General features: G+C 41.1%; 1 protein-coding gene across 2 annotated transcripts in view; it reads left to right on the plus strand.

The window, feature by feature from the left end:
- The window catches only part of CD9 (CD9 molecule), a 29,486-nt gene extending 18,432 nt beyond the window's left edge, over nt 1-11,054 (plus strand). For both annotated transcript variants that reach the window (XM_042835116.1, XM_042835117.1), the window contains exons 3-8: nt 4,180-4,277; nt 5,467-5,541; nt 7,575-7,667; nt 8,277-8,366; nt 9,982-10,065; nt 10,714-11,054. In XM_042835116.1, coding sequence (XP_042691050.1) covers nt 4,180-4,277; nt 5,467-5,541; nt 7,575-7,667; nt 8,277-8,366; nt 9,982-10,065; nt 10,714-10,779 — 506 coding nt within the window. In that variant the 3' untranslated portion in view covers nt 10,780-11,054. The remainder of the gene's footprint in view (nt 1-4,179; nt 4,278-5,466; nt 5,542-7,574; nt 7,668-8,276; nt 8,367-9,981; nt 10,066-10,713) is intronic.

Raw genomic sequence — 11,054 nt, forward strand, 5'->3', positions numbered from 1 at the left:
TCTTTGCATACTAATACTGAAAAGGATGTACAATGTCTTAATCTTTCAGCATTCATTATGGTCAACCTAACCAATATAGTTTTAGGACAGGTAGAATTTACTCCTTGGTATTTTCTGATCTAATAAGATCTCTATCAGTCTAAGTTACCTGCCAACAAAGCCTGGTAACTCTTAAGATATTGATCTCTACAGCCACTGTCAGGCTTGGACAGAAGAACAGGTGTTCCTTCATTTACCATCAGTAGATGCTCAAACCCTTCGTGAAACAGAGTAGCTGAGCTTGAATGTCCCAAACAACTGCATACAAAGAAAATTAAAATATGTTTCTTGCATGTATCTGCCATCATATGCTTGGATGCTTGTTGTACGTACATACTTTGTGTCAATATACTTCATATAGGACGTGGGCTTGTGGGCTACACTATTAGCCATCCCCAACAGGTTTGTCTTAGGCAGCTTTCTTGTGATTTAGGTACTTGAACTGTTTTCAGCATCCAAACAGATATCCGTGGGGTCAGTGAAGACAATGTAAGCCATCCTGGTATGCGCTGTTCACACTGTAGCTTTTGGGTATCACGTAGTCTTGCAGAGAATACTGTTAATACTGAGTTGAGTTTTTTTAGAGACAGTAGCTGGGATAAATAATTTATACTTGTGCATCACCATGAATCAGCTGCAGTCCACAAGCATGCTAGCTGGCAAGAAAGCCTGTATTCCACTGATATGGCAGTAGAGTGGGTTCTTCCTGCAGCTGCCCAGATTTCCAGATGCTTTTAACTGGACTTTGAGAGGGGAGGAGAGCTAAACATAGCTGAGCTTAATTTTGAGTAATCTAAAACAACCCTTTCACCTCCTAAAATTTATGGCAGTTTTATAATGTTGTATTTGAGCCTATGGCTGAATACGTGAAACAAACCTATTTAAAGTCTGTAGGTTAAACTGAGTTAAGAAAGAGGTAAATATGAATTAATGGCTTGACATTTTTACAGAGCTAATTTCTGGCGGTAGCTTTCAGTGGGAGGTTAAAAGAGTCTGCCAGCTTGCAGCTAATAAGAAAGCAAAGGGAATCTGGTTTTCACCATCTGAGTGATAGAATTTTTTAATAATAAATTTAATAATTTTATTTTTTTAAACTAAAAGAAGGAAGATTTAGGTTAGATGTTAGAAGGAAGCTGTCAGAGTGGTGAGACACTGGGACAGGCTGGCCAGAGAAGTTGTGGGTGCCTCATCCCTACAGGTATTGAAGATGACTCATGCCCATAGCAGGAGGATAGGAACTCAAAGATCCCTTCCAACCAAAGGCATTCTATGGTTCTATGAAATTACCTCAAAGGCCTTCTATTCTACTATAAGTAAAATTTAAAATAAGAGGTTCTTATGAATTCTTTCCCCCTACAATGGGAAGAATTTCAACTGTGTTTAGAAAGTGCTGTAATTGTTGATAAGAATAATCATTTACATAGACTTAATCAAGTTAGATGTTTATTTTGGCAGGTAATACTTGTTTATGAAAGAATCACAGAATGGCCCTGCTTGGAAGGGACCTCAAGGATCATGAATCTGCAACCCCTCTGCCACAGCAAGGCTGCCAATACTAGACCAGGCTGCCTGGGGCTCCATCCAATCCGGCCTTGAACACCTCCAAGGACAGGGCATCCACAACCTCTCTGGGCAGCCTGTTCCAGTACCTCACCATTCTCTCTGTAAAGAATTTCCCCCTGACATCCAACCTAAATCTCCCCTCCCTCAACTTAAAACCATTTCCCCTTGTCCTGCAGTATCAACGCTTTCAAAGACTTGATTCCCCTCTTATTTGTAGGCTCCCTTTAGGTATTGAAAGGCTGCAATGAGGTCACCCTGCAGCCTTCTTTTCTCCAGGCTGAACAAGCCCAGCTCCCTCAGCCTGTGCTCGTAGGCGAGGTGCTCCAGTCCCCTGATCAGTTTTGTGGCTCTCCTCTGGACCCTCTCCACCAGCTCCATGTCTTTCTGGTACTGGGGGCTCCACACTTGGGCACAGGAGTCCAGATGGGGCTTCACAAGAGCGGAGTAGAGGGAGACAATCACCTCCCTGTCCCTGTTGGCCATCCCTCTTTTGACAGAGCCCAGGATACTATTTGCTTTCTGAGCTGCAAGAGCAGCTGGCTCATGCTGGCTCATGTTAAGTTTTTCATCTATCCAGACCCCCGGGTCCTCTTCTGCAGGGCTGCTGTCTGGAAGGACTGCTCCTTCCAGTCTGTATGGATGCCTGGGATTCCTCAGTCCCAAGTGCAAAACTCTGCACTTTGCTGTGTTGAACCTCATCAGATTCACCTGGGCTTGCCTTTCTAGCCTCTCAAGATCCCTCTGAATGGCATCCCTTCCTTCTACCTTGTCAACCGCACCACTCAGCTTGGTGTCATCAGGAAATTTGCTGAGGGTGCACTCGATTCTGTCATTGATAAAGATGATAAAGAGTACTGGTCCCAAGAGAGACCCCTAGGGGACGCCGCTCATTACCGGCCTCCACCTGGACATAGAGGTATTGATGACCTCCCTCTGTCTGTGGCCTTTCAACCAATTTTTTTTATCCATTGAGTGGTACACCCATCAAATCTACATTCCTCCAATTTGGAGATAGGGATGTGGTGGATTGGGTCTCTATACACAAGAACTGTAATTCTCGTCTGTATTGATAGAAAGAGAAGCTGGATATGAACCAGCAGTATACGATTGCAGCCTGGAAGGCCAACTATGTTCTGGGCTGCATTAAAAGAGGAATAGTTATCAGGGAGAGGGAGGTGATTGTCCCTCTCTACTCAGCTCTTGTGAGGTCCCATCTGGAGTACTGTGTCCAGGCCTGGGACCCCCAGCATGAGAAGGAAGTGGACCATGTGGAACAGGTCCAGAGGAGGGCCACTAAGATGATCAGAGGGCTGGAGCACGTATCTTGTGAAGAAGGGTTGAGGGAACTGGGCTTGTTTAGCTTGGGGAAAAAAAAAGGCTTCAGGGAGACCTCATTGTGGCCTTCCAGTATTTGAAGGGAGCATCTAAACTGGAAGGGTTACATCTGTTTACAAGGGTGGATAGTGATAGGACAAGGGGGAATGGTTTTAAACTAAGATAGGGAAGATTTAGGTTAATATTAGGAGGCTTTACACACAGAGGGTGGTGACATGCTTGCGTTGCAAAATGAGGTTGTGGATGCCTCATCCCTGGAGCCCATTCAAGGCGAGGCAGGATGTGGCTCTGGACAGCCTTGTCCAGTGGTTGGCCACCTTGCACATAGCAGGGGGGTTGAAACTAGATGATCATTGTGGTCCTTTTCAACCCAGGCCATTCTATGATTCTATGGAATGTCAAAGTAATTTTACATGTGTTGTGTTAATTTTTTTTTTTTTTTTTTTTTTTTAAACCATTTTTCACCACCTAAGTGATACTTGTCATCCATCCCATGGGACTTGTGTTTTCTTAGCTATCTCTTAATGCTTTTAATAGCTAGCAGCTGAAGAGCTGTAATTCTTAACTTGATAGTTCCCAAGATTAGGAGATATTTGGGCATAGGAATACTTAGTCCAGAACAGTTTGCTCCCTCCACTTTAACACTCGCTACTTAAATTCTGGGCAAAATGGTCTATAGGTTTAACCACTTGATTTAAAGAAGTATCTGCTTTCAAAAAGGCAGAAGATTTTGAATTTCTTTTAGCTGTTAAATTAGGCAGCTGAATATGACACTGTGGCTGGTAAAATAATTCGGTAATTCTTGACAGACAAGTAGGGTACAAAGGCATTTAAAGCTTTGACAGATTGTACTGTCCACTTCCATTAGGAGAACAGGTACTGAAAGAATTTTGAGTTCTTGATAAATCACTAGTTCCAACTAACTGCAACACTTTTATCCAAGAATAAGTATATTATTTGGTCTCTGAGCCAATTTTTAAGTGTGTTTATAGTTTTATTTTGATGGCTTTATCTTGTACTTTTTCTAAATTTTGTGAAACTGCAGCAGCGGTGCACATCACCTGTTGTAAGTTGAAGTTCTTGTATTCATAGCGTCTCAAAGTTTGTGGGGAAGTTTACTTTGAAAATTAAGTTCACCTCCTTTTTGCTGAAAACAACAAATTTTTTAAAAGCTATTTATAGAGCAACTAACTTGCTGCTGAGGATTCAACTAGTTTGTATGAATTTTTGTTTCCTTTCTAGGAGTTTACATACTAATTGGAGCTGGTGCACTCATGATGCTGGTTGGCTTCTTGGGATGCTGTGGTGCGTTGCAGGAATCACAATGTATGCTTGGACTGGTAAGCATGAGTGCTTAAAGTAGTGTTTAAACTTAGCTTTCTGATCAGAAAGGAAGGATAATATTGGCTGTGGAGTAAAAGGGAACAGATGCTAATTGGATGGGTCTCACAGTGTTTTAATTTATGGTCATATACATAATGATCAAATGTTTAAATAATGATATTTAGTTTCCATTTCTGGCACTAAATCAAAACGTATGTTACATTTGAATGCAAAATGACCAAGTTAATGACATTCAGACACTGAGGTGTATCAAGAGAATTGGAGAATGTGTGAATGCAGGACTAAAATTTTGGTAACATTAATGCTGTTTATTAAACAGTCCTAAATTCTGAATGCTTTGTTGAGATATTTGAGACCAGTACTGGAGTATTATAAGCTCCTCAAAGCAGGAAACTTCTGCTGTTCATAATCACTGTGTGAAGTAGTCTAGTTGACAAGTGTTCTTCAAGTCAGTTGTCAGAGAATAACCCCATTGTTTTTAGACTGCTGGGACTTACTGAGTTCAAGTATGTTTGTGCCTATTGTGGAACTATTAATTCAAATATGGTTAATAGGACTAATATAGCTGGTGGAAAAATAATTCACTTCCTGTATAATGATTTGTAAAGCTTTACCTTTCTTGCAAAATTATGCCGCTATTTCAGAATTACCATAATGGACACCTCTTTTTAAAGTGCCTTTAAGTGATCAGTGTTCTGAAACTGATAGTCAGTTGAATATGGTGTTACTTCTATTTGTGTTAGAAACAAGTGACTATCAACACTGAAGTTAGGCTGTCAGGTGGCATGCTAAGTATTAAGTTATGACTTGTAGAGCAATAAGGGTGACAAACCAGAGAAAGCATGTTAACTATATGATGTCTGTGTGATCTGTGTAACTTCAAGTCTGAATTAACAAATAATTGGCTTTAATTAACACTGATCAAAAAAGCAGGACTCCTGCTTAGAAAACATAGCCAAGCTTACTGATGCTGTCAGAAGGAAGTGTTGAATGTATGTCCTATTCCCTGTTTTCAACCAGAGTTTCAGAACTTCAGCTAAAAACAGAATGAGTGATAATTCCCACAAGGCTTAACACTGGGGACCAGACAAGCTTTCAAGGATGTCTGCTACTGTTGGCTTTTGGTTTTTTTTTCTTTTTTTTGGTGTTATGGTGTTGGTTAATGATGTGATCTTGCTCTTCTAGTTCTTCGTCTTCCTTTTTGTGATTTTTGCCCTTGAAATTGTTACTGCCATCTGGGGATTTGCAAATAAAGAAAAGGTAGGTAGCTGTTAAATAACAACCAAAGTGATCAACAAAACCTTATCTGAGACCTCAGAGTGAGTGTTCTTCACTTGAAAGGCCATGTATGTTAGTTTCTTATTCTTTCAATGTCACAGCTTCTAAATGCAAATATTTTTCCCAAAGCTACAGGTCTTAAATGATATTGTAGTTTTCTTAACCTTTAATACTGTCCTTCTGGGGTTTCTGTGCAGAAAATCTCTCCCTTATAGATTTTTGCCCAGCAAGCACCTTCCATCTATGTCTCAGCCCAGCAAGCAACTTCTTTCAGCATTTGGGCACAGTAAATTCTGGTCCTACAGCCTTTGGACTCAGCAGGCCTATTCCTTCTAGCTTTCAATATGGCTGGCCTCCATCCTTCTGCTTTTTGGCTCAGCAAGACAACTTCCTATTGGCTTTTAACCCAGGATGCTTTCCTTCTGGGTTTCAGCACGCTAGCTTAATTCCTTCTCGTTTTGTACACAGCAAATTCACTTCCTTCTTGCTTGGGGCCTAGTAAGCCCCCTTTCTTCTGGGTAAGGACCAAACAAACCCCCTTCCATTTGGGTATGTGGACAGCAAGCCCCCCACCTTCTGTGTTTCAGAGCAGCAAGTCCCCTACATCCTGTGTATGTCCAAAAAGTCTCCTTCCTTCTGCATTTTGGACCAGAAAGCCCCATTCCTTCTTACTTCTGGCCCATCAAGCTATCTTTCTTCTGGGTTTTGGCCCAGCAAGCAAACGTCCTTCTGCGTTTCACCCCAGCTATTTCACTTCCACCTGGCATGGGGCCCAGCAGGCCTTTGTCCATTTGGGTTTAAGTGCATCAAGTGCTGTTCCTACTGGCTTTGTGCTTCTTTTTAAATTTGAGGACTCGTGCCTGTTCAAATGTAGATGTCTAGTGAAAAATGTACCAGTAATAATCAAATATTGATAATCTATTTTAATTTGGAGGAGGAGGGAGGCTTGTTGCAGCCAAATATGAGAAACTAATTACTGAATTAAAAAGACTGTAGCAGAGGGGCCAGAATCCAAGGTGCTATTGTCCCTTACAGGTGCCTTCTGAATGTCTGCTTCAATTCACTTCACTGTGAAGTGAAGCAAGCCTTCGGTAAGGTCTTAAAATTTCTAGGAAGGAGCTTGCTGTTAAAGGCTGAATATCATATCTAAGCCATGACTGTTTGTATTCGTGCCTCCAGTTGCTATCTCCTCCTCAGGTATCTCCTTTACCACTATGGATGTTCACGTGCTCTGAATATTGCCTTGTCACTATGTATGAGTTTACGTAACAGTAAGGCATCGAGCTGGCTGCAGTTTTGGCGCAGATCCTGTGGTGAGGCCTTCCATACCAGTCAGGCTGGGAGTACCACAGATTATTGCTGCTCTAACAGCTCAGAAATAGGAGGGCTTTATGCTGAATCACCAGCATTATGTAAGCAAAACAAGCCAATGGAAGGTGATGCAGACTGCAAGAATAGAAATGTTGGTAGATGTATTGGCTTCCTATGCCAAGGAAACTCCGATGTAGGTTTGGCTCTAGACTTTTTGGCAAACATTTAAAAATAGCAAAAATAATTGAAACTCTTTGGATATACTTTGTAGAATAGAATTCAGTTCTGTTTTTTAATGCTCAGATTTTTTTTTTTATTTCCAAACTGAGTTCTTGGTTCAGGATTGTTTTGCTGCTTATATTATGCAGCTGGGGGTTGTAGTGACTTCTGGAGTACAGCAATGAGTAGGAAATAATTCTGTGTAACTAATGGGGAAAACTTAGTTTGCTCAATCCTCTTAGAAGCTCATAGTTCTGAAGGGAATCTGTGAAGCTTATCTGTTTGGGTCAATGTTTTAATGTGAGTACACCATTTAGGCTTACTTGTTCCAGGTGAGTAATGCTGTCCACCCAGTTTCCGCTCTCTATTTCTATATGTCAAAAGGCCATGTATTGTAGATTGTAGAAATTTTAATGACTACTCTATCCAAAACAAGTTATTAATCAAGGTAAAACATTAATAGAATACGACTATCTATCTTGTAGGTTGTTGAAGAGTTACAGGATTTCTACAGAGAAACCTATGAAAAGAGATCTCAACCAGCTGCCAGAGAAACCTTGAAAGCATTCCATTTTGCTGTAAGTAAACATAGTATTAAACTAGGTAGTTATACTGTTTGACACTGTTTTCTAATAAATCCAGAATCCTGTACAAATCTAGTACCTTACTAACTAGAAGAAACCAAAGGAGAATTGGTAAGAAATGCAGCGCTTGTATACTGAATTCACTAATGGTATACTTTTTTTCCCTTTGAAATAAGTAGGACTAATTCTTTTCCTAAATAAATTTAAAAGCAAGCTGAGAAACTCTAGAGTTCTAGCACTGATCTGAAAGTACCACAATATGTGTAGTTGCATGTGTTTAAAAAGTTAATCTTTTGCCTATAATATATATACCAATTATATACCTATAATATATATACCAATATATATACCAATACCAAGCTCCCCCCAGAATGTGTACATGTGTGTATTTAATGAGATTAAGTTCCTACTTTTGGAATCTTATATTTTGCTATAAACCTTGTTTTAAAATCCTTTTACATTAATCAGAGTTGCAGGACTTCTAAGCAAACTACATAAGATCTGTAATAATAGCTAATGTAATCTAGCTCTTTTTTTAAGCAAGTACGGAGAGGGGGAAAAAAAAAATGTAACTTGGTTTTCTCTTCCTGTTTTCTGTTGTAGCTGAACTGCTGTGGTATTACTGGAGGTCTTGAGCAGCAGTTGATGGACACATGTCCAAAGAAGACCTTGCCTGAGTCACTTACTACAATGGTAACTCATGACCTAACTCTTCAGTCATTCTACCAAATGAGAATGAGAAACAGTTCTCTGAATAAAACCTTCCAGTCCATGAAAAATGCCTGTCATTCTTGATAGGCAGCCTATCCACACAGTCAATCCACTTGTACAAAATATACAGTCTCCCTGTAGAAGGAACAAGTGAGATGAGCGGGAAATCAGTACTTTGTAGACACATGCAGATGTATGGTGTTGAGGCCTATGTCATTAAATTCAGGGGCACGATGAACAAATTAATGCAAAAACTTCACGTAACACACTCCAGAGTTCTGTTGTCAGGACTGCTGCTACCATAAAGTGACTTCTTGATATGCCCTAATGCTGTTGCCTCTCTTCCTTTGGGAGGAGAACATGAGAAGGGAGCAAGTCTGAAATTTCAGTGAGAAATTTGGCATTTTTGAAAACAGGAGATAGGATAGATAGTGCACTGGTGTCTTGCTTGAGTGGTTATATCGTAAACAAATTCTCTGAATCAGATTCCAGTGTTGAAATAGTGCTGCAGTGCCACAGAGAGGAGAGGCACTTTTATAGTTCACAGAATAACCAAGGTTGGAAAAGACCTACAAGTCCAGTCCAACCATCCACCTATCACCAATAGTTCTCACACAACCATGTCCCTCAACACAAAATCCAAATGTTCCTTCCACTGACCTCCTGGGTTGGTGATTCCACCACCTCCCTGGGCAGCCCATTCCAGTGTCTGACCACTCTTTCAGAAAAGTAGTATTTCCTAACGTCCAGCCGAAATATTCCCTGGCATGGCTTGGAGCCATTCCCTCTAGTTCTATCACCAGTTACACAAGAGAAGAGGCTGACCTCCAGCTCACTACAGCTTCCCTTCAGGTAATTACAGAGAGCAGTAAGGTCTCCCCTGAGCCTCCTCTTCTCCAGACTAAACAATCCCAGCTCCTTCAGCTGCTCCTCATATGGCCTGTGCTCCAGATCCCTCACCAGCTTTGTTGCCCGTCATTGAACCTGCTCCAGGGCCTCAATGTCTTTCTTGCAATGAGGGGCCCAAAACTGGACACAGTACTCGAGGTGCTGGCTCGCCAGAGCTGAGTACAGGGGGACAATCACTTCCCTGTCCCTGCTGGCAACACTGTTCCTGATGCAAGCCAAGATGCTATTGGCCTTCTTGGCCACCTGGGCCACACTGCTGGCTCATGTTCAGCCGAGCATCAATCAGTACCCCCAGGTCCTCTACGCAACCTTCCAACTACTCCACCCCAAGCCTGTAGTGTTGCCTGGGGTTTTTGCAGCCAAAGTGCAGGACCTGGCATTTGGCCTTGTTGAAACTCATCCCATTGGCTTCAGCCCAGCTATCCAGCCTGTCCAAATCCCTCTGTTAGGGCCTTGCTACCCTCAGGCAGATCAACACTTCCAGCCAACTTGGTGTCATCTGCAAACTTACTGAGGGTGCACTCAGTGCCCTCATCCAGGTCATCAGTAAAGATCTTGAAGAGGACAGGCCCCAGCACCGGCTCCTGGGGAACACCTCTTGTGACAGGTTGAGCAGATAAGCTCAAACAAGCAAACAAATCAGTGTTTCACTATGCATGAAATGCTAACAAATATGGTTTCCTTTCAGCCATGCCCTAAAGCCATTGATGATGTCTTTAATACAAAACTGAATGTCATTGGAGCAGTTGGCCTTGGTATTGCTGTGATAATGGTGAGTTTGCAGGTTATGGGATTGCTGCCTGGCCAAGGCTGCTTTGAGTACAAGTCTATTGAACAGTGCCTGACATTAACTACAGTCTGTGAGCCTGTTCTGCTAATCATGAGGACCCGTTAGATGAAGTTGTATGCTGTGGGTCCTTGAAACAACTTGAGGGGTGGGGTGCCTAGGGATGCTATGCTACTTTGGATTAGGATCTGCCTCCTTGTAGCTTTAGCATTGGTTAACTTGTATTGAGTAAAGTGTGCAGGTTGCAAACATAGGCTTAGCAATATGAACAGTTTATTTCCTCTGTAATTGACCAGGAGTCTGAAATAACAGTGCTAATAAGAAAACTTGCACTTGTTTCCTTTCTTGGGATGCAAATATGATGCAGATGCAACAACGTACGTTGGGAAGATTCAATCTTTAAGAGATTGACTTGAATTTGTATTTGATCTGTTTTGAAGTACTGAGGGTAAGGGGGATTAGTGAGAATTAGCTGAAATTTGGGGATCAGAGTGAAAGGAGGCCTGGGGGCATAAACTGCAAAATAAGTTGTTAGCATGCATTTTGAGCCAGGAAGTATCTATGCTTTTTTGCATCTTGATAAGAATGTTTTTTTCCCCATTCTGATTTCTAATGAGTTTGTTTTCTTTACAGATTTTTGGCATGATATTCAGTATGGTTCTTTGCTGTGCTATCCGCAGAAACAGAGAAATGGTCTAAGGGCTGTAAATCCAAGGTGTCTGCACTATAAAATCTGTCATTAACTCTAGTGTTCTCAAAGCATTTCTAAAAGAAAATTGTATGTTACCTTTTTAATGCTTTATTTGGTACTGATATAGGTTTGCTTTTTATGCTATAGGTTAAAATGATAAAGTTATATTTGACTCAAGATGAATACTGTACACAAACCATCTGTTTTTCTTGAAATTTAAATAATTCGGATATATTTATGTTTAAGGCAATTTGATACTTAATAAAGAGTAAGATGTATTTTA

The sequence above is a fragment of the Centrocercus urophasianus genome, unplaced genomic scaffold (genome assembly GCF_019232065.1).
Source record: "Centrocercus urophasianus isolate 14NV4802_14NV808 unplaced genomic scaffold, USGS_Curo_1.0 seq_5, whole genome shotgun sequence".
NCBI classification, from domain to species: domain Eukaryota; kingdom Metazoa; phylum Chordata; class Aves; order Galliformes; family Phasianidae; genus Centrocercus; species Centrocercus urophasianus.